General features: G+C 37.1%; 1 protein-coding gene across 5 annotated transcripts in view; it reads left to right on the top strand.

The window, feature by feature from the left end:
* Positions 1-24,210, top strand: part of LOC112983243 (prune homolog 2 with BCH domain) — a 139,630-nt gene that overhangs the window by 29,539 nt on the left and 85,881 nt on the right. For all 5 annotated transcript variants that reach the window (XM_064501911.1, XM_064501917.1, XM_064501913.1 and 2 more), the window contains exons 2-6: positions 2,543-2,647; positions 3,780-3,982; positions 5,576-5,739; positions 12,892-13,044; positions 14,967-15,061. In XM_064501911.1, coding sequence (XP_064357981.1) covers positions 2,543-2,647; positions 3,780-3,982; positions 5,576-5,739; positions 12,892-13,044; positions 14,967-15,061 — 720 coding nt within the window. The remainder of the gene's footprint in view (positions 1-2,542; positions 2,648-3,779; positions 3,983-5,575; positions 5,740-12,891; positions 13,045-14,966; positions 15,062-24,210) is intronic.

The raw sequence follows: 24,210 nt of genomic DNA, 5'->3' as shown, positions 1-24,210 counted from the left end.
TACATTTATGGAATAACATCCATTTTATTAGAAAAAGCCCACTGCAAAAAACCACTTTGGTAAAATTCACAAATGAGTGATTAGGGAGTGAAGTGGGGAAGTGGTGTGCAAATGAATAGATTCTCACTCAGGGAGAGGCAGTGCCATTAAAATACCCATTAGCAAAAGATGAAACAAAAGCTTTATCCTCTCTAGAGTGGCCTGAGACAGGCAATTTACTACTGAAACCATCCAGAGCCTTCAGACATTTGGTTCTCATTCCTTTTCCTTTGGAAAAGAGTTGGTGGTAGCTAGTATGTAGCCTCTACTGCACGTGTTAAGAGTCTGGGGCCAAAATGTTCTGGAAGAGGTTTAATATGGTTAATAGCCTGGCCAAGTAATACACCACCTCACTGTTGGTTTACCTACTGCTATATTAAAGACTCAGTTGTAAGCTCCAGCTTGGAGTTGTCGTTACTAAGCTTTTGAGAACGGAAATAGCCTCTCCTTTTACGGTCTGTTCTGGTTCTCTTGTGTTGCCTGAACTATTGGTGTGCTGGAGTTAAAGATTAGATATCAGATTGCTCATTGATATGCTTGGATTAAGGAGAAGGGACAGGGCCTTCAGAGCTGTTTTGCTCCACTATGGTCTGTTTGTATTCTGCTTTTTAGACTAGTGCTCTTCTCATTTCTTCAGCAGAGTCAAGTGTAGGGCTCCTAAACTTTCAACCTTGCAATTCTTTAAATTTAATGCAACTATTTTGTGCCCATCACAGAAGAGGTAATGGGGGGGGGGGGGGAAATGATGGCACATACAAGAAAAATGAATTCTTCTTTTCTCTCTAAACAGTTGCAAAGACAAAGGGGTATTTCCATCTTTGGTGGTTCTTGGCCATCTCCCACATAATTTTCTACTGTTTCAGAGCTGCAGTGTGTCTCTATAGCAAAGTTGCTGCTAACAAGTGAGTTTTAGTTTTTAAGTGTGTAAATTTTTAGTACTGTAAGGTGCCATAATGAATTTTGTAGACAACACCAAAATAATTTCTTATTTTTTCAAAAGAAAACAGTATTGGGGCTGATGAATGGAGCTGACATTTGTCACTGAAACTCGGATTGCTGTTGAGGGTCCTTGCTAGTGCCGTGTGGGGTTGTGTTTTTTGGAATGTGAGCAAGGAAGCAAATCATTTTATAGATACAGATTACATAGATACAGAATAGCATGAGGTGGCTTGAAATTTTAGATGTTGTTGATTGCATTGGATTCCTAGAGGTGAGTGACTTTGTAGATTTAACAGTCAATTTGCACTCCATTCATTTTCCTTCCTTTTCGAGGTTATGTCAGCTGCTGTGTACTTGGGAAGAAGCTGAAGAAAAAGGCCGCTATACATTGAAAATTATTAAGAAAAACATGAGCTCATGAACTTTATATTCATTCTTTCAAGTGGCAGACCAGACAGAAATGTATGCTGCAGAAGAACAATTTGGTAAAGGGAGTATCTTTTAAACAGGGAAGGAGAGTTCCCTGTGTGCAAAGGCCTACAGTTTAAAGGAACATAATCTCCACCAGGCACTGTACTGTTCAGAAAGCTCTCTGCCTTTTATAGTTTCTTTCCCAGTACGTAGGGAATGTATAATATTTGTCCTGGTTTTATTACCCAAAGGTATTTTCATGACTGTGTCCCATATAATGAGAAGAGAACTAAGTATCTTCCTTGTACCCAGATTAGACACACAAAGAAGAAAGGTTTGTTTTAAAAAATGACACAGTTATAATTATTGAGGATAATATACTAATTATATCCTTTTATAGAAGGATTAGGATTTTACCCGATAAAGTGCAGCATACTAATGCAAAATGTCTAAAGGCTGTGAACAACAACAAAAATGTTTAATGCGCATGGTCAGTTCTGAGACATGTACCTTAGTGTCAGTCAGATACACTTCTCAAATTAAGAAGCGTAGCTCATTTAAAGAAAATAAACTGGAATGCTTTCATGCAGTTAGCTTGGCATTAATGATGTATGTAAGAAGATAGGAAGACTCTTCATCTGACAATGAGGGGAATGCAGAATCCTCAGCACCTCACAAGGTGTGTTCAGCTTCTGAAGAGTCGAGACGAAAGCCTATTTGTCTAGTTACTGATTTCAACCAAGCAATGAAAAAAGGGGAAATTAAAATTAGAAGTTGCTATGTATAGCTTGCTGTGTGTATTTCCACTGCTTTTCTTACTGGATTTGAGAAGTGTTTTCAATAACTTCTTCCATGTATGCATGCAGCTGCTTATCTGTTATCTGCTACTCAGAGGGAATTCTGTCCGGTTAGTCCTCATTAGTCCTCGTTAGTCCTAAACGAGTCCTTTATGAAACCCAAATTTCTTTGGCTTTCTTTGGAGCTACAAAGCCCAGGAAACATGCCGGATCCCACAGTGACTGCATTCTTCGGGCAAACTGTGAAAAACATTACAACTAAGGACAAAATCTAGATACTTAAGTTGTATTTTGAAGTGTCTTATTTTTCTGGGGTCTGCTGTCACCCATTGCAATTGTCTTCTAATGTGTTACAGAACAGGAGCAAACGCCTGGAGAAAGTCCATGTCGTTCTTGGGAATAAATCCTGTGATTTGGATTCTCTCATTTCTGCTCTGACTTATGCCTACTTTCTAGACAAGGTAATGAAAAAAATGGACAGAGGCATCATAACTAATTTGTTACAGACATCTTATTGTTAAGCAAATGGAAACATACTGTAAAAAATCAGAGTTGGGACAATGATTTTGTTACAATTGAAGCTGAGAGTTTTAAATAAGAGAGAATCTAGACTTCTTTCCACACAAAAATTAATGAGTGGGTAGAGTAGGTGGTTTTCTCAATAGGAGCAAAAGTCACCCCTGTGCACTTGCCAGCACATGGTGTGTATATATATGTTACATCTGATTTAAGCAATGCATAGATTTCCCGCAAGTCTTCTGAGAACTGGAATGGATTACACCCTAAAGCCTGCAGTACAGATCAACAGATTTAGGTAACTTTAGGTAACTGCTTTTAATAGACTGTTGGAGGTAGCATGAATCACTATTAATTGTTTGTTATTTATTAGTATTTAAAGTTGCACTCACAAGTAGCTACTGAGATAGGTCCTGGTATGTTAAGCATTGAATGTGGATATTGTGAAAGACATCCAGTGACCTGGAGAATTTGCTGTATTAACAGTCACAGCCAAAGAAAGTAAAGATCTTCTCCCCATTTTATAAAAAGCTTGGTGGGATCAAGAAGATGGCTTCCTGGCCCTGCTGAAGTCAGTGGTATTGGCTGACTTCGATCAGGAGGTTATTTACAGGAGTAAAGCGACCTGTCTAAGTGTGTATGTTGATAGATCTGCGTCTTCATCCACTGTCAGAAAGGGAGGACTGGTCAGTTTTGAAAGGCAAAGTTCGATTAAGGGTTTCAAGACTTTAGACGTTGGGGTCCAATGAACCCAAATGTGGCCAATTTGTGTTTACAGAATTTTGAAGATAACCTAATCTTTTCCTGAAAAACAGAAGTGAGTTTTTTCAAAACTGCATATATACTTTTTCCCCTCCTAGTTTCCCAACAACTCTGCTGGATATACATAGAGACAGAAGAACAAGAAAAGAAGTGAAAGATGGTTGTCTTTGCTGTTTGTAAAGACTGAAGTAAAAGGGGGAAATATTGAATGGAAAATTCAAACTGTTTCTACTTGCTTAGTCTGTTAAAATGTCTTCCTAATGAAAAACAGGTCTTGTTTTATGCAACTCTGACCAATACACACCTATATTACAGGTCAGCCCTCCTGATGTTCTTTGCTTACCAGTGTTGAACATACCAAGAAGAGACTTCAGCTATTTCACAGAAACAAGATTTATATTGGAGGAGCTGAATATCCCAGAGTCATTCTATATCTTCCGAGATGAAATCAATTTGCACCAGCTGAATGCTGAAGGGAAATTGTCTTTAACACTTGTAAACAGCACCATGCTGACAAGGTATTGCACTGTATATACAATAAGATAGCTTACTTGGGCCTGACTTATTTTAAAAATTACATTTTAAAGTTTTTCTGAGTAAGAATTCAGTGATATTTATGCAGTCCTTATTGCTATTGCTGTGGAATCACAGGAAAAAAAAAAGGAACTTAAAATATATTTTCTTTTCCGTTATGCCCAGTGCATGCACCAAACTAAATGTAGTCATCTTTCCATCACTTTTAATGATCCCTTTTTTAACTACCTTGTGTCCTGCCAGAGCTTAGATTAGATATTTTAATTTAGTTTAAATAGTCCCAAAATTTCTTGTGACTAGTAAATAAGAGAGCAGATTTTTTTCTGCTCCTTTCACTAAAGGGAAGAGACTATCATGTTGATCTGGAGGTGGCCAAAACATATTTGCTCTTAAAATCTATCTAAGGGTAGATAAAAGTTTAATTGAGACATACTATACAAAGAACACTGTCCTTAAAGAAAACTTAAGGACTAAGTAGAATGTGTTATAAGTACATCTAGCAACATACAAGATTCTGCTTTCACTTAATCGAGACTTTCTGTTTGGTTGCTAGATTATTGCAGTCCTTACAAACTGCAGCAGTTTTCTCAAAGTGTCTTCAATGCCAAAGGCTCAAAGTTGCTCTGCAGAACACTATGTTCCATCTTTGCGTCCTCAGGAGGGACTCTTTATAAGCCCAGGGTGAATCTGCTAGAGAGGCCTTCTTTATAAAGGTCTGCCTGTTTGCCTAGAGTGGAAAAAGCTGTTTACTTCCAACTCTCTTTAGGACTTCCTTTATGATAAATATGATAATGTTCCTTCCTTATGGTAAATAACATTCTATCTGTGCTATAGCATAGCTGTCCTGCTAGACTTCTCCCTCCCACCCCCCAAAATGCACTCTCTTGCCCTGAGGTGTTTATACACTCGAAGAAAAATAAGTAAAATCTGAAATGAGAAATATGAGTAAATCTCATAAGTACTGATTCTTTAACAACTGCAGTCAACTCAGTACATCATTCACTTTTGCAAAATAAACTTATTTGTAAGATTTGCTTTATATTTATTGTTGTCTCTGTTTCTTCCTTCTAAAGAATTGTGATTTGCATTTTTTATTATTGGATGTAATTTGGCTTCGTATTATAAGCAGAATCAGAGACTGAGCAAATGCAAAATAAAGATGTTTTGTAGGTAGCCAAAATATTCAATGGGGAAAATACCGTATCTCCCCTATATGAAGAGTGATATTTTCGGTACACGCATAAATAGTCTTTGGTAATTATAATTTTTAAAAGATTTTGGTAGTCAAAATGTAAACATTTAAGTCTCAGTGATATAGCGAGCAATAAAAACACTGAATTTTTCATTCCAAAATTACAGTTTTAGTACTTGGCTGTGAAGGAGTTAATGACTTTTTTTTGGCCTCAAAGCAAAATTTGAATAAAAATAACATTAGTATTACAGTCTGGCATTTTTTTCAAAGTGTTTGACTGTTAACATCTAATAATACTCAAATAATTAACAAGGGTGTACTGGGATATTGAAAGATCAAACAATTGGAAAGAAAAATATATATGATTTTTACATTTACTTGATAGTGAGGATAAAAGTTTGGAGTCAGCTATTGTCAAAGTCATCAATCCAGATGAGCAAAGTGACGGCAGCCTGGAGTTACAAGCATCGTCTTCCTCTCTAGTAGTAAAAGAGATTCTTCAAGAGGCACCAGAGTTAATCACTCAGCAACTGGCTTATCTCCTCAGAGGTGAGAGATTATTCTTTATATTAAATACTGAAAGGTTTAATGGAGTGTTTCTGAATCTGCTCATGCAGAAAGAGTGTGATCCATTCTTTGGTTAACAATCCCTTTAAAGACCACGGGAAGCTTCATAAAAGAAGCAGGGAGTAAAGAGTTTGTTAAAGAGTAACATTATATTGAATATTAAAAATGTGCATTTAAAAATAGGCATGAGAGGTCTTTGCTGTATCGCTAGACAAGAATATTAAATGGAGCTGTCGACATACCAGCTGGGTAGCTGGAATAGCTGCGCAGTTCTAACTTCGATTCCAGGGGCTGTGCGGTATTGACGGTTCAGCTCTGCCTGCCTGTGGACAACAATATGGATGGGAATCTACTGCGTACATGTTAAAGCTTCTCTTGATGGTGGTAATTTGTATAGAATCATGTTTTAGTGATGTGATGTGAAACTTCTGCTATTTAATAATGTTTTAATCAAATCTTCATTACACATTCCTTCTCTTTTGTATTATTTGCCCAGTACAGTATAAATCAGTGGGACTTCAACAGTCAGAAGTGTGTTCATTTCTGTCTTTATAGCTTATCGTTTCTTTGAGTTTCCTGAGCTGCTGTGCTGTAGCAGAACTCTTTAATGAAAATAAAACTGAGGTTGTGAAGAACTGATTGCTGCTTTTGAGCTATTTGCTGAATTTTACTATTGTTTACTGAATTTTCAAGGCAATAGGTTTAACTTGACGTAACTGTTAAATTTCCTTTTGAGAAATTAATGTAGACATGTTTAATAAGGATTATGAAGTCTTGCCTACACTTAAATTTCAGAAGCTCCTGGATTACTGGCTTGTCATTGTACTGGTCCTGTGATAGCTAAACTAATGCATATGTTTTGAGAAAGTACAAAAGGTAATGTTTTCAAAGCCTTTTCTACATTTCCATGGAAGAAGTGTTAACAGTAACACAGGATTCAGCCCACTGTTTTAGAACCTTTGCATGTTAATAAGCTCTAGTAAACCTGCCATGAAATATTTTTGTAAGCTCCAAATTTCTGTTGAGTAGCTCTCTAGGAATCTAGGCAAATGACCAAGCATAATAATTGATTTTCATGGCAGAACCTAAGAACGCATTTGAGATTCTTTTGGGATACCTGTTTGGTGATGGAAAATGTCAGGAGGCAGTGGTTTGAATAATAAACAAAGCCATATATGATGTAAGTACTATATGTGGTAGGTAGTGTTAGCATGTTTTGGCCCTCTAGTTTGTATCCAAGCTAAAATATAGTACTTTTACTAGAGAAACGTTGAAAGTGTTTGCATTAGAGGTTACACTTCCAGTTTTAAAGGAGATGGTATCTAATTTTTTTAAAAAATTAATAAGTTAATATGAACTGTTGCCTTTGACAGCAGGTGTTTGAAGAAATTAGTGGATTTACAGTTACCTGCCTTGCTGCTTTTGCATGGTATGAGAAGTAGCCAGCAAAGCTCAACTAATGATAGCTGCACTTGTGATTTGATTTTTTTTTTTCCCTACTTCTCCCAGCAACACAGTTGGTATTGGAAAGTTAAGTAACATAGGAAGTTGTGTTGTGGTTCTTGCTATTTAAAAAAAGAAAAAAAACCCCACAAAGGGTTTTCTACACATAAGAACCTACCATTGCAAATTCAGAGGAGTCAGTGAATCCCATTACTGCTTTTGATAGTTTAAAAGTATGTATTTTTTTTAGCTATAAATGTATGTGGTTGGCAGATCAAACACATCAGTCTGAAACTGAAAGATCGAATAGAACTTACTCAAGTCCAGCTTTTGTGTTTTGCGTATGTATTACGGCCTTTTGCCAAACTGCAGTCTGTAAATTATTGGGTTTGAAATCTCTGGTGTTTAGTCCCTGCAATGAGCATAGCAAATAAAGGGAGGTCTATCTTATCATACCATGGTCTGGAAGGAGGTGTGGCTGCTTTGTTCTCACCAGTGAGAGCGTGTTCAGGGGCTGGATATATTTCAGTTTAGCCGGCTTGCCCAGTTCTCTGGGGATGTCTCGTGGGTGTAGAGCCAGTGGAAGGGCTCCCACTGCGTTCCTCCCACCTTGCTGTGCTGCTGGCTCATTTTTGTATTGTCTGTATTGTTTGTATGTGTCAGTTTGGGGAAGGTCAGGAGCAGAGGACTGAAGTGTATGTCAAAGTACTAAGAATTTGGATTTTATTTTCATAAAACCGCTGAGGGATCTTAGCCCCCGAGTCTAAGTCTCTGAGTTGGGAATGCTTGCCTTTCATTTTAATTTGATCTTTCAGTGAGTATTTTGCTATAAGGCTTCTAAGGCAATAAAATATCTGATGTCTTAATAATTATCATATAGTGTCTGTGACAGTTTCATTTGTTTTCTCTTTTTCAGATTTCTTCTCCCTCATGGTCTATTAACAATTTTATTAATTTTAATAATAAAGGCGGATGTTTATAAATGTTATAACCAGCTGTATTTCAACTTTGAACAAACTTAACCTGCTCTTCTGTGGTCTAAAAAAAAGACGGTCACAAGAAAAGATGCATCCATGCAAAACTGAGCATTATTGATTTAGTCAGTTTAATATTTAAGGACTTTCTTTTTCAGCTGAATGCTTTCCTGGTATTTTTGTCTCCTGTTCAGACATGCTATAAGTTAATTCTACCCTTGGGCTTTGAATAAAACCTGCTCTGAGAGTCAAAGTGTTGCACAGTCATATTTGCCTTAAGTTAGAGCTTGTCCTGTCCCTGGCTTTGAGCCAGAAGCAAACAATTATAAAACCTGCCAGAGACTTGGGCCTGTATTATTTTATTTCCCCAGAGATGTTTACAAGGGGACTGTTGCCAAACTGAAGATCCATTAAACTGCTGAATCATTACATTTTTTGTTGCAGCCAGCTGGCAAGGATGTGATTCCAAGCCCTCACTGTCAGGTACCTTGGGTCAGCGCACTTGCAAAAATGCCTCCTTATGTTTATTTGTATAGAGCCTTGAAGGATGCCACAAGGTGCAGACCGCAACATGTAAATACAGATTTACAGCAAGACAGCACAATATTTGTATGTGAATCTGCTTTTGCTGGTTGTGCATTGCATTACTGAGGCCTTTTTGTGCCCTGTTGGTGCAGTCTGACTTTCAGTAGAGAAGATTAGTTTGTTATTCTAGCCACTCAGGCTAATGTTAAGAAATGCCCTTTTAAGGACTTGGGGAAGGTTGCCAATTTTTTTTTTTTTGTTCTATCTTGTATATCAGTCAGATGATTCACACGTTCCCTAATTGGTCATGAAATGCATCCCTAATACATTTGCGAGAAAGAAGGGAGCATTCTAAATGCCACCAAACACTGTAGTTGTTCGGACAGATATTTTTCCTGTTATGTATGGAAACAGTTTTCTTGGAGGCAACATTTTTTTTTCCTTGCCTGAAAGATTGCATTTTATCCCAGTTTTGTGACTTTCCTGTTAATTACCATGAAGGCTGCTTGCTCTTGGGTGGGTTTTTTGTTCTGTTTTGTTTTGGGAGGGGGGATGTCTTTCCATGAGGGACTGATGGTTTTCCCCTTCTCCCTATCCTTTTATTTTATTTCCAGGTCATGGAATAAAACCTTGACAAGAGACACATCCGTATTTTCATTGTACTGTTCCTTTCAACCACAGACTTATCATTCAGGAGATGTTTGTGCTGTTCTTAATGTTTTCCCAAAACGACTTCTGCCTTCATTAGATCATGTTTAATATTAATGCACAGCAATTGCTTTTGGCAAAACTAGTGCTTCACTTCCAGACTGCTCTGCAAAAAGAAAGAAATGCATGTTGTTTTTTAAGCGGCCTAGCCTATTTTCTAGTGACCTTTCCCTAGGAAAAGATTCTGGTAATGCAGTGTGATGTGCACAAGAAAAAATATTGAATCTTATATTACCTATTATATATTTCTTTTTTGTCTTTCTGTGCTTGTCAGCAGACAGAACAGCTTCTGCAGTGCTTTCAGAAACCCAGGGGGAGTTGCACCAGCACTCAGAAAAGTCTGCAGGAGATTTCTGAGCCCTTGTATCTCTTTTACAGCGGGTACTTACGGCAGAGCACATGACTAAATGGACTACAGACTTTTGGTCAAGGAAAAGTACCTTGAGTAAACTGTTTTTCTAAACCAGCTGGGATCTTAGTCCTCACAGGGATGCTGAAGAGTCCAACATCTCAATGATATGCAGAAAAGACCTTTCTTTCCTGCTGACAAGTGTAGTGTTAAAGAACGAAGGAAGAATAAATGTTGAGTTTAGGGATTGCTGACACTCTGTTAATTTGAGAAGAGTCCTTCTCTTCCTTTCACCTAAGTAGAAAAGCTGGCAACTGCAGGGACTGCAGTGTTGCTGTGACAGGTGAAAAAAAAATAGCTTTTAAAAATACTTTTTAAGTTGTCTGCCTATGTTGAGGCACTATTTCAGGAAAGACTACATTTCATTCTTGTATTAAGTGACAAATTCCTGAATCACTAAGTTTGCTATCTCACTGGAAAATGTCATACCTGATCAAAATATGCAAAGAGGTCAACCCTGAGAGGAACTGAGCAACAAAAGGCCGGGGCTTCCTGTTAGATGCTGGAGTACACTGCGTGTCTAAACACTGCTACAGTTCTGTGACTTCTTGCTGATTTTATAACTATGCGGTAACGTGTGTGTCCCACCAAAGGTAAGATTGAATCCAACACTGGCCTTCCCGTTCCCATACACATGACAACAAGAGACAGATCCAAACTGTTACCAGTAAAAATGCGTGGTGGGCTGCCATGGTATGTCCTAAGCAATCTTTCCATTGCTTTTGACTGGAGAAGTAAATAAATATTGTGAAAGCCCTCTCTCCTCAATCCATGTCTGTAGGAGATTTAACCTAGTTTTATTAGCAGAAACGATGCTGCTGGAACAGTATAGTAGAACTGTTGTGTGGTGAAAGAAATTCGTGTGCTATTTTAGAAAACAGGTACTTAAGAGGATTTCTCAGTGCTACATAACTGGTGTGGTTGATCCAACTGTCAAAATCACAGCCAGATCCTGACCTGGCTGTTAGACCCTGTCTTGATGTAATCACTGGTTTTTCCTGCCAGTTCTGATCTCCTGCACATGGAGAAAAATGAAACTCTTTCTCTTCTTCCTTCTTTCCCCTTTTCTGTTGTGCCTCCCTATACCCTTTTGCTTGGCCCTAGAAAACCTGGGCTACCTTGGGCTTGGGACTGGTTGATTTAATTTGGTGGCTCAGCCCTGAACTGCACAGAAGTTGTCTATTCTGGATGTGATCATCACCTGTTTGAAATACTGAAATAGAAGAAAAGGCTGATAATCTATTTTATGTTATTGGAATAGTTTGGGAATTGATTCAGTGAGAAACAAGGAAAAGAATGTTTTACTCAAATTCTGAGCTTCAGAAACTGTTTCCATTTGACTATTGTTGTATAGTTGAGCTTTTATCATATTTTAGGAAGGATATAGTTGTGCATTCATCTTACAGCTTAGTTGAAATCCAGAATTGATTGAGTAGTGTAGTTATTGTTCAATTTGTAATCAGTCCTGTAATGAGGCTGAGCTGATACATAGTATATGGAATTGAAATTAATCAGAAGCTGCATATAGTTGTTCAGTTAGGTACACCCAAAGCCGGACTGATGCCGTGTTGACTTTGAAAGTGATGAGCTTGACTGGATGTACAGCTCATGCCTCTCACTTTATTTTCCAGTGTGTTTGTGTTCGGAGTTTCTCTGCTTGGTCTTCCTCACTGATCACTTGTGCATTATTCTGTATAAACCTATTTTTGTGCCTCAGTGGCCAAGGGATCAGCATGTTGTGTTAGGATGTGTGAGGGCAATTCTTATTCTGGTCAGTCTAGTGAGAGAGAGGGTGACTGTGTGCAAGTTTTTCTTTCCATCTCTTGGCTGTAATAACTCTCTTTGGCTTGTAGTAAGTGTCTTATACTGTTGTACTGTTCCCTTATGGATGTAGGATGGTGCGATAAGGTCATACTGTTGTTTGAAATCCTTGTGTGCCATACAATAATAAATAATTTTAATGCTGAAGTGTAAACTTATTATCCTTAATTTAGTGTGAGTAATTGGTAGTGAAGGTTATCTTTACATGTATTAATAAATGGGATCCCAGCCTCCTGGGAGTTAAAGGGTGACCTTAAGTCCTCTACTCCCAAGGAACCTTAATATCCAGGATGGAATACATGCAGTACATTATTGTCTGAAAATACATCAAGCTCACTTCTGTCTTGTAAGAGCATACCAATTACAGTGCAATTATTTAATGGACTATGTTTCTCTTAACTTTCAAAATTTAATGCGTCATTGTGTTTGGCTGAATGTGCTGTGCTTTTTTCTATATTTCTTGGCATGGAATCAGCCAGAGTTCATTGCACTGAAATGGCCAGTGACTCATGTGACTTCATATTTCTAAGGTTATTCGAAATGTCCTTTGTAAATTTTATTGAAGGAGATTTTAAAAGAATATTGGGGATAATTGCCATTAGAAATCCTCACTGGATGCATTTGTGAAGTTAAGCAATGTAGCAGAACCCATCCTTTTCTGAAAATTATAATTGAAATGTAAACTTTTATTTCTTTGGGTTTGGGTGATGGTATATCTAATTATTTTGGTATTTTGCTTCTGCATATTAGCAGTTCATTGCTATGTCTGTAGAAGGAAGTTTAGCAGTATGGATTTACCATTTCCAAGATTTCAGGCTGTCTTCCCTTTAGAGTTAATGTAACTTAACAGCTCTCGGTCTAATGCTTAGAGCAACAGCCTTGCTCAGGCCCCTTGAGACCTACTGCTAGGTAGTGGCCACGCTGCAGAAGTGTGTTAGACCTACACAAACATGCTGCACACTGTGACTGTACTGGGAGCAGCCAGTTAGCTGTAACATAGGCCTTGACAGGCCACCCAGTTCAGATTTTAGAAACTGTCTTCATGTTAAGAGGATTTTTTTGTGTGAACAGAATATAATAATAATATAAAAATATAATAATAATATAATTTAATATGTTATTCAGCAAACTCATCAGTGGAAACAAGCTTCAGGAAAGAAAGGACTTGGATGGCAATGAAGTAAACATTCTTGTTTCTCTAGTACCTCTTTGCTGTTTACAGGAGGTATTGATTTTTGTCTTTCAATGTTTCAGGAAGCATTCTCTTCAAGTGCATGTCTTTGGAGCCTGAGAAAATTACAGAGCAGCAGGATAAAGTGCTGTCAATTCTGGAGGAAAAGTTTCCAGATCTGCCCCCACGGGAGGAAATTATTTCTGTTCTCCAGGAGACTCAGTTTAACCCTCAAGGTAATACAATTTATTTCCATTTTTTAGATATTTTATAAATTTAATTATGCAACTGCATCTGAATAGGTTCACTTGTTGTATGTGATGAGAGTAGTTGCAGCATGAGAGCTTTCTTCATTGACAGTTGCATGTGATGCTAGCTGATTTTGAATTAAGGGACTGACGTTATGAACCATGAATCATATTTCTGAACTTCTAAAATAGTCTTATATTGCTTTTACAGATAAAATAAACTTTAATTTATTTCACATATTCGATTTTACAAGTATATTCTGAATATTTGTCATGATGAAGTGGGACCCAATACAGGGTGTAACCACTGTGTCAGCCCGTGTGCAGGAATTTTTGCAATTGCCTGCATGGTATGGGTGTGGATTTTATCTTCTGAACCTTACCAAATTTATTGAGGTTTCAACTATTAAGGCTCTGTATAAATAAAGTGAATTTGACTTCAGACTAAGGTTAAGGAAGCAGTGGGAAAACTGTACTTCTCTTTCATTTCCTTCTGCTAGAAAGGACTGAAGACATTTGTTGTTTATTCAGGGATCAAAACCGGGAATGTTTGAGCCCAAAATTGGTAACAGGTTTGTGAAGGCATACTCTGAAAGCCTGAAGAAAGTTGTTACACTAACTTTTTCACACTTTATACTATTTTTGTTAAATGATGGCTGCTACCAAGTCGTTACCGAAGAGTGAGTATTGAAGTATTGAGGTATTTGTCTGCTAGATGTATGAGGTATGCACACAGTCCATGCAGGCTTACAGTCTATTTTTATCCTTCTCTATCCACACATCCTCAAAATTCTCTCATCTGAATTCAGACCTTCAGCCTGAGAAGACTGCCTCAGTTGATGGTTAGGAATGAGATTTCAGGTGCTGCTTCCTTGGCTCTTTTTTTCAGTGAGTTTGCAAGCTAACTTAGTTCAGGGCTATAAGTCTTCTGATAGTTTCCTGAAATTACAGTGGAAATCAGTCAAGAAATTAAAGTTCAGAATTAAACTGAATGCAGCCTGGACTGGAGAGACCCAGTCAAAGTGGCTTTTGCTGAACTCAGTGCTTAGCTTAGTGCCAGTTGCTATAAAAGGTGGTTTAGTTATGTTCCTCATGTGCTTGACTCATGTGATTTACCCTAATATCCAATAAAAAACTTGGAAAAGTGTACATAACAGACAGATTCAATCTGCATGGCACTAATTGCCAAACCATGTTTACATACTCACACATATTTACCACTGCATATGTCTATGTGGTATTTGTATTAGTAGGTTGATGATGAGTTTCTGAAGTTCTTTGAACCTGATGAATATTTTGCTATATGTACTTGGTATTCCAGGCAATACTAGGGCAATTCAGCATAAAAAGTTCTGAGTTTCACACAGAAATGGTGACTTACTGGCCTAAATTCATGAAGTCATTGGTTATTTGAGGCTCAGTGGACTGTACCCAAGAAGAAAGTCTACTGGCTATGTATAAATATTTTAAAAATGCCAGACTCATAAATATAATGAATGTATGAATAGCAGCCAGTTCATCTTGTCGTTAGATTGAATGCAGTAGCTGGACTCTGTACAGGAACAGTAAAAAGTGAATTCATTTGTTTGGCTTAAGTGTGTATTTGGCTCCCTGTTAAAAATCGCTTATGCGAACACATTCTTGAATGTTGTGCAGGTAAGCTTTATGATTCTGTAGACATTTTAGGTGCCTGTCTACACTGAAGTAGGTGGCACAGAGCTTTGTTTATATGGATATTTGGCTGTTTTGTCTGTGTTTTTGATGGTGTTATATGACCATGTTCCAAAATATGATGTCCTGAAAACCAGAAGGCTCTACATTAAGATTCAAGCTGTGCTCTTAATTCATGTTGTTGCATCTGGTCAGCTGTAGATACTTGGGTGTACTGAAATTTTTTATTTCTCAAATAGGCATAAGTATTGAGCAAGTTATGCTGAAGGATCTCAAGGAGCTTTCAGATGGAGAAATCAAAGTAGCAATCAGCGCTGTGTACATGTCACTGGAGGTAAGAGGAAACCTAAACAGCAGGGTTGGTGAACAGCCCCATTTCATAAGGAGACAGTTCTTAACAAAGATTTTGAGACACTTGTTTTCTCAAGACTGTATGTGAGCAGAATTTTCACTAATGTAATTAATTTTGAAAAATGCAATAGCTATTTGTGGTCTGACTTTCATTACTATGCATAAGATTATTCCTTCTGGTAAGTCTATACTATGATGTGTTAAAACCATGGCACTGGCAAATTGCAGCCTTTGGGTGAATTGAAGGTGCGAGTTATTTTCCCATACTTCAATAGCTAGTTATGGGCTAGGACTTTGTCTTATCTTTCACTTGCATCAAGACATACAATTTAGACAGCTAGTCTAACACTCTCAGCTGTGTGTCTTCTATAAACCTACCCTGAAAAGCTGTAAAAGAGAGTTTATTTTGGTTATAAATTGCAACTCCTCCAAAATTGCCAAGCAGGTGTTCAGATTTACTCATTAAGTGGCTGTTTTTCCTCATTTATTTTTTGCTTTACCAGTAAAGGTGGAATTTATCTAGCTTGTTTGATAGTTATCATTGCCACATATATGGACTGACCCAATCTATGTAAAAATGTTGGTAGAAACAAAAGAACCTAGATGGGGCAGAAGTTCCTAGGATTTTGCATTTTTTGGATTAAAACTGTAGATTTGTCGTAATGAGTATCACTGAGGTCAGCTGCTTGGATTTTCTTTCTTGACCAGTCCCAAGCATTTTATAACTGCTTAGGGAAAAGTCCTGTGTAGTATGTTTTATCATTATTTTGAGACAATTTGTATTACGGATTTCAGTAGCTATATGCTATATAGCTATGTAATTTAAATAGATATAAATAGTACTGGCTGTTATGTGAAAATATTTTAGTTCATTGAATAAATATGGAATGGCAGTATTACTTCTGATGGGAGCTTACATACTCATATACTAGTTAATCATGAGAGGAGGTAGACTGAGGCAAATCTCGGCAACAGAGAGGCACTTTTATGTACTATATCTTTTCTATTTACAATCTAACAATTTGCCTGGAAGTCGTCCGTTCCTAAGTAGTTGGCATACAAGATAAGTCATCTTCTTGTGCTTTTGCATGTAACTTTAAAACTCTTTTTTTAACCTCGGATGATATTAATCACTTGAGTACTTCTTCGTTTTATATTTCCTATGAAAGTTCTTACAAAATGTTTTTTGTGATGCATTTTAGAAAAAAATAAGGTGCTTCTGAGGTTGAAGGCATCTTTGGTGCAATTGAGCTGATAATTATCCACAGATTTCTGCTTTCTTTTCTTCAGCTTGCATACACGCAATGTGTAGCAAAATGTCAAGAATTGAAGTAGGATCCAATTAGTTTCTCAGTGCCAAGCCATCTTTACCAACCACCAAACTGCTTTATGAACCCTAATTTGGATCCTGAAAATTATGCTAAGGTTGGGAGAAAAGTGGATGGGGAAGGAGTGTTGTAAAATAAATCTCATGAGGAAGAAATGGGATTTTTTTTTTTTAATCTTTAATAGGGTTTGGAACCTTTGTCTTTTATTCTGGCAGTTTCAGTGAATGGTAGACACAGTAGGCTAGTGATTAAGAGGTAGCTTTAGCATTACGTCTTCTTTTTATTTATTTTACTCTTAATCTTGTTTAATAGACTATGTAGAGTGCAGGCCTTTTGCTCTACAGATCTAAGCTCCCAGTAACTCTAAGCACAGTTGAACTCATCTTTACTACTTCGCAATCGTACTAAATCAGTCACAACCTAAAACTTGTATTTCTTTTTGCTGCCACTCACAGAATACATTTGACGGTAGTATGTTTTCGTATTCCTAAGAGCTGATAAATTTTCATACTCTTCAGTAACTGTGTAGCATTTGATGCTGGCATGCCGTGGATCAAGGAGTGTCAAGATTTGATGGTCAAGCACGAACTTTCGCAGCTGTTTTTGTTCGGATATATCTAGAGGCCGTTGTGGAAGAAAAAGGAAGTTCAGCTGCATGTGAAGAGAATAAACCATGATCAGAGGTTTACGAAAGATAATATATGATCTGTTAAGGAATTTTATTACTAGCATCTTTGATGGGATTTATCTGGAACAGAGGGATATCTCAACAGTTTGCTCTCTGTTTACTGCTGTGAATAGTTTGCATTAGAAAGAGCTGTTTTTTTGGATATGTAAGTGCTTTTTTTCCTGGTTACAGTGTTTACAAAGTCACACTTCGTAGCAAAAGGACTCTTAGTTTCACTGTTGGGCTGGAGATTAGTTTTGTATTTGCTGTGCTACTGCACTCTGTTCAGACATTTTCTGAACTCTGTGTTTTACAAGGCTTGACCAACACAGGATAGTTTTTGCTTTGTTCTTGTTAGCAGCCAGGGATAGTATGGTCTGCACCATGGCGAAGCAGGTGGCCTGTAAAAATGTTCTGTGCTGGTTACTTTGCACTTCGTCCAGTACTGAAGGTGTAGTACACGTTAGGGAGTTATAAATAAAACTCCCTGAACCTGAGTCTCTACTCAGTTTAGATTTCTGTTACGAACTCAGAATATATAGAGAACTTAACAGACTTCAGGATTTTCTCTAATAATAATGATTACAGTTTGCTGTCCACCTACAAAGTACTCTGGAGCCAGTACTTAAATGTTAAGGGAACATGAAGCACAAGCTTGACTTTGTTGCAGGTGTTGGACCTCTAATGTGTTTGCTTCTTCAGCAGTCTCAGAAGGTCGAGTTGTTTTTTAAATGAACAGATCTATAAAAGCTTCTTTCATCAAAGTATTTTCTGTAGTCTTGATTATTTTCTTTGGTTCAACAGTCCAATAGCATTTATTGTTCTATCGTGTAGGCGATACTGCAGTGACCAAAGGTGATGATTATGTGATTATATGATTATACCTAGTGCAGGTAGAGTGTGCTGTCTGCAGGCATACATCTCCTGCGTTTGGTGTGTATCATGAAGAGGAAAAGTGTTGTAGCTGAATATTCAAGCTCTGATTTCAGTCATTGTTTCACGACAGTAAACACCATCAAAGAGCAGTAAGTTTGATGCTCCAACAAGTGCCACACCTCAGTAGCACATACCTAAATGAGTCTAAGCTCTTCTTAAAGCTGTTTGATGATGTTTTACTAATTTTTGTTAAAAATAGGTTCTGACTTATCCTCCATTCCTGAGATGCTCTTATTGGCCAAGTCTTGGCCTGGAGCTAAATTCCTTTCCCTTTTCTACCACAGATTTCTTATGTTAGATAAACAGTTTGTACAGTTTGTTGTCTCAGTTTCCCTTCTGTCACTGAGGATACTAATATTTTATTTCATAAATGTGCTGTGAAGGTAAATTAGTTGAAGTCTTGAGATCTGTTTGGTCAGATATGTTGCTATAAATCCTATTATTTTTATTAATGGTACAGTTTTTCAAATGTTTGGTTTTGAATAAAGGAGGAAATGGTGATAATGAATAAGTCACATTATCAATTGTAAATTAATGCTCACAGTTGCTGCAAATACTATTGCACGCTAATACTCGGACACCTAGGACACACAGGCACACTCCTGCTGTCCAAAGTTTCTCATGAAGGAAGACGTGAATGCAAATAATAGTTATGTAATTGATCTGTGTACTTTATTTGTATGTACATATTGATGTTAATCAACAATATGTGATTTGGATCCACTGTCTGTTGGCTTAGGACTTGTCAACTGGCTGATGTCTTTCAATTGTCTCAATAAAGGTGAATCAGATAGTAAAAGAACAGAAAGCTTTAGTGTTAGTGATGAGGGCAGGGGAGGCATTTCATGCAGGCGAGTTTAGGTTTCTGTGAGAATCTATGTACTTGCAGCTTTGCATTTCTGAGATAACTGCTTTTTGCTCTGGGTTTCTTGGATTTAAGTGACACCAGGATTGTAGGTTAAAATCAGAGGTGACCTGAATCTGTGTTCTATTTCACATTATTTCACTAACCTCGTATGCTTGGCAGCCTTTTTTTCAAGAAAGGCACAAAAGAAAAGTAACAGAGCCGAGACGGGGCTCTTTTACTATTTTTGTTGTCTTTGCAGGAAAGTTTCCCCAAGTCGTAATAATGATTACTCATAGGATATTGTAGCAGAATTCAGTACAGTACAATTAATTTCTCTTGCATTATGTTATATCCTGAGAGTATATTTTGCTTGTTCTCTGCTGGAATTCTCTTGGAAATGAGAAATATCTTCTCGATGTGACTTCCTGGGAAAGTCATTCTTTTTTTTCCTGAGAAATGAATGCTTAGTTTGTAAACTGAACTCTCCATTCTTCCCTTTCGTAAATCTAGTGTGCCAGAAGAACATACAGGCTTCATGAATCTTCAGCTTAGTTCAAATGGCTCTTGATATTGAAACCATGAAGATACAGGTCATATGAATAACCAATATACTTGTTGGACTAAGTCCTTAATGTTTTGATTCTTGAGAATTTATTCTGATTGTTCACAAAACTTGCAGTAACTTAAGGAGATGGCAAATCAAGTTTCTCCAGGGAGTATCAAGGCCATCAGCTGAAAATAGGGCTAGTAGTTCATGATTGTCTGCTATTGACTGTTAAAAATGAGGGAATAAATATGTTCCAGGTTGCTGGGAATATCCGAAGGCTGACTGATCTACTGAGGTACTTACTCATGGTTCTGACCACGATATCTCAATACTTCATAAGGATGGTTTCCAGGTTGTGCGAAGACAGCATGGCTTGCTGAATGCATGCTGCTGGTGATCCTGCCAGAGCCACGTGTGTCTTGAGGAAGGCTACTGTGGCTTGGGCAATGCTGATTTTGAAGCCTTGCCGAGACATGCAGGCTGTACAATTTATGTAACCTTTTAGTATGGTAAGTTTGGAGCCACCTCTAAACAGGTGCCAACCAAGAGATTTAGCCTCACTGGAAGCTGCTACCGCACATGGAGCTGCCCCAGAAAACCGACCCTCAAGTTCCTGATGGCACAGTGAGTGGGACTGCCCTAGGGAAGGCTATGGCTCACGCACTGGGTTCCCTCTTTATGGCTGTGTGTCTTAGAGAAACTCATGGAGGCTGTTACAGCAAGTCTAACTTAGAAAATTTAGAACTGTTTGGGAGCCCAGTGGATCTGCTTCCTAATGAACAAGTAGTCTGATCTCAGAGAGACGAATTAATTTTCAAGCTGTTTTTGCAAAATGTCTTAAAATTGTGTAACTAGTAGCAATATGGTGTACAACTATGCCTATTTTGGCAAATTTTTGTGCTTATTATGAAGTTTTTTTTTTTTTTAATACTTCTGTACAGCAAAGCAAGTAACTGTCTCAGCTGGAGTGCGTCAAACATGTTAGACTAGGTGGACGACTGCACACAGTTAAATGAGACTATGACATGTTTGTCTGAAGGGTTGAACTTTTGTTATCTCTAATGATCGGACTGTAGTTTTGTATTTGGGAACTTTTTTCTTTCAGGATAAATATAGACATATTTTAAATGGCATCAGATTGGTCCATGAATTTGTTTTTAATGCTAAAAGCAAAACAAAAGGAAAAAACCCTCAAGTAAACATGGTGACATTCAATCTTCCACTAATGGAGTTGGAAACAAAATTCTCAGCAACTTACAATGGCAGTGCTGTTCAGAGATATTTTTCTGATGCCTGTTGTGAGAAGTTAGGGTATGTAAAATAAATGATGTATGGAGCTGTAGGAATGCGACTTTTGCAGACTACCTTATGTCTAAGGAACATTAAACATAGGGTTCTCGTTTAGCAAATAAATAACCATTCATTTCAATGGCTGCATAGTCTGGACTTTTGTGCATATTTTTGCAAAGATGAGAAGAGGCCATTAGGGATTTAATATAAAATAAATCGCCAAGGGGTCTTCTTGTAGTCCTAGTCTTTCTGCCACATGGTGTGTCGCTAATGTGCATAAATGGGCTTAAATGAATTTGTTATCTGTATTGCATTTGCAGTATGTATATATTTATATATTATTTTTTAATTGTGTTTAAAAATAAAACATTAAATACATCATTTCTGAGAGTTGAAAACATATCATTTGTAAATATATCAACCTTAATTAAGGTCTTAAAATGTCAGCATGTGAGATCTGCCTGTAGGTAAATGTAACCTATATAGGTAACATATATAGGACATAGAGCTTAAATATACTTTCTTTTGCTTTTCTAGAAGTATTAATAGAGTTAAGTCATCACCTTATAGGACTGAGCAACACTGTCAAAGATACATTAATGTAAACATCATACTTATGTTTAAGTGTCAGAGTCCGGGGTTCTGGAATATGGTAGCTGTTCTGTCGATGCCTCGGGTCAGAGTCAGTCGTGCAGTTGTAATGAATACAATCCAAGGTGGGGAGAGTCGAGGCAGACCTGCTGAATTCCCTATTGTAATTATTTATTCGGCTGTACAGATATGAAAGGGAACTGGTGGGAAGGCAGGGAGAACCTTAGATAATGTCGAAGTGCTTCTTACGTGACTAATGTGAAATCAAGCAGCAGCCACAATGACATTGATTATAGTGATTACCAGTATTGCTTATAGTGTTAAAATCCAGACCAGATCCCTTCCAAAAGATGCGCCTGGGCTCAAAGGGGTGATAGGGGCTAAAGTTTTCTTACTCAGTGAGATGTATTCTGCATGAAATCATGCAGGATATCAGACAAGATGTTCATTACAGTCTCTTGGGGTGTTTTTTTTTTTAAAAAGTGAATTTGTAAAACTGGCCAACACCATTGTATCACTCGGCCTGTGCTTAAAGATATTGTGATAATGACTTATTCAACAGTCATTTTTACAAGGTGAAGGTGATTATTTTGTTCTATACTGCTATTATCAATCATGCAATAAACCAAAAGCATTAGAGATCCTGTACTCGCAACATCTCTAAAGAATGCACAAGGTATACAGTGATACTAGTTTTGAGACAGTATGTGCTGACATGATTTGGGAGGTTTTCATTTTCAGTGTCTGAAGAAATTTGGAGAGGCTTCATCTGTTACATTTTTTGTGACATCTGGTCTGAATTTGGCCCATGTTATTGTTTATTGCTTTGCCTGTACTGTTTTTGTTCAGTCTTGCTTCAAAATTTAGTGAACACAGTAAAATAACTAAGATAATTATTAAATGAATAAGCATATATATTAGATTATTCTTTAACATGTATGGTACAAATGTGCTCGTATTCACAAGTGTGTTGTTAAAAAAGAGGAATTTTTCTTTTGTATCACAAGATTATATTTGTTTTTGTACATAAAACAGTTTCTTTATGAAATACAGTTCCATAATAGTCAGTATCTCAACTAAATAAGACTGTATCCAGAGTATCATTATTGGTTTGCATTCCTGACTTCTACAAAGCTGCCTAATTTATCATTTGTGTACTCTTCGAGTTCTTGTCAGTAGCATCTCAGCTCAGCTGTTCATGGGGCATAGACATTGACAGCGGGAGGTGCTGTTTTGAGAAATATTCAGCATAAGAAGAGATTTTTGTATGAAATGCCACACACTTCTTATGCCACACACTTCTTATATCAATGTAAATCAATTTGGACATTTAATCTTTTTATAGCTGGCCGTAATGCTTGAGAATAAAGGGACCAACAATAGTGCTTATAGCAATATAAATATTATTGAAAACTTGAATTTCATTTTCTGCTATTTAGTGTATGTTTTCTTCTTTGCTACTGTGTGGGAAAGCACCTAATTAGAATATTAAATTATTGAACCAAGATTACAAAATAATTTAAGCTACAAGTAAAAGGACTTCTTTCAAGTTTGCTGATGCTAGTATTGCATTAATACAGAAGACAGCAATTCTAGCCACAGGGAGAGACAGATAGATACAAGATATTTCTGAGCAAATGTCTGTCTTGGGGACTGGTATTCTATCTTTCATTTAGAAATTAAAAATAAAGTTTTAAATCATGCAATTTTTATTTAGGTTAGTGATATTTTGATGGAGTAAAACAACAAAATATATCTACTGTGCCTTAAAATATTAATTTTCCTCCATCTATTCAGCAAAGTGTGTGCCTGCCTTTTGAACTGGGACTTACTAGTTATAAATACTATGATAACCTCTGTTATTAGCACACAGCATTTAATTTTATACCTTCTGCTGCATAGAAGGAGCCCAGTCCTGAAGCTCTTAATCATTTTAAGATGTAGGAATGTTTTGGAATTCTGAATTGGATCAAAAAACAATTTTTTTCTTTTTCCCCCCCCAACATTCATGTTCTGCTGTTAGATGATACCCAGGCAGCTCCTTTTCTATAACTGCATGTAACTGAGTACACTCTGAAGCTTTCTTGGAAGTTGGATGTTGTGTCTGAGAACTCGAGGGTTTGTTTGGTTTTAATACAGGCACCAAGATACACAAAATGATTCGAGTTGATACCCTTCAGTCCTTACTTGAATACTTGAATTCAGAGTTTCTGAGCACACTTAATCTTCCAGTAATTCTACGCAGCAATGTAATTTTTCTTTCTCGCTTTGTAGGACATAGATTAAGTTTTTCTGAAAAATATCACTGCTTCCCTATCCAGAATTATTCATGGCTTTAGTGCCTCTTTGACTAAATGCTTTTTTTAATCACACAGCTGCTGCGTAAATGTTATCAATCAAAAAAAATCCATTCTCCAGCAACTCCAGAAGCTGGATTGTTTGTGTAAATTTAATTTTCTTTATTGAAGTGAATACAGGTAAAGTCTAACCTGGGCTCTTTGACCCTAGAAAAGCTGAAGTTCAGAACTCCTGTGTATGTTACAACTACTGCAATACTTTTTGACCATTTTCCTTTACTGTATAGAGCTGATACATAAAGAATCGAGAGAAGCTTCCTTAGAGGTAATTTACATTGCTTCAGGGATTGAGATTTAAAATACGTTTTTCATAAGATATCCTATTGATGAATATCTTATTTTTAGTCCTGAAAGTCACCCCATTTCTGAATAATCATATTTTTATCCAAGGTCGCTAAATACAGTTTGAGTTTACAGGTTATGAAAAAAACTATAGGAATTATTCAAGATCTCAGATAGGCTTTTAGCATTTTTTCCCTAAAAACGGCTTCGTTTGTTTTTGATTTTTTACATTACATTTTTTGAAGAATGAATCTCAGTAATTTGAATTTCATAAGCTTTTCCATATT

Source organism: Dromaius novaehollandiae, chromosome Z (assembly GCF_036370855.1).
Source record: "Dromaius novaehollandiae isolate bDroNov1 chromosome Z, bDroNov1.hap1, whole genome shotgun sequence".
Lineage (NCBI taxonomy): Eukaryota > Metazoa > Chordata > Aves > Casuariiformes > Dromaiidae > Dromaius > Dromaius novaehollandiae.
The sequence above is the reverse complement of the archived record's forward strand: the minus strand, read 5'-3'. Positions and strand labels throughout refer to the sequence as shown.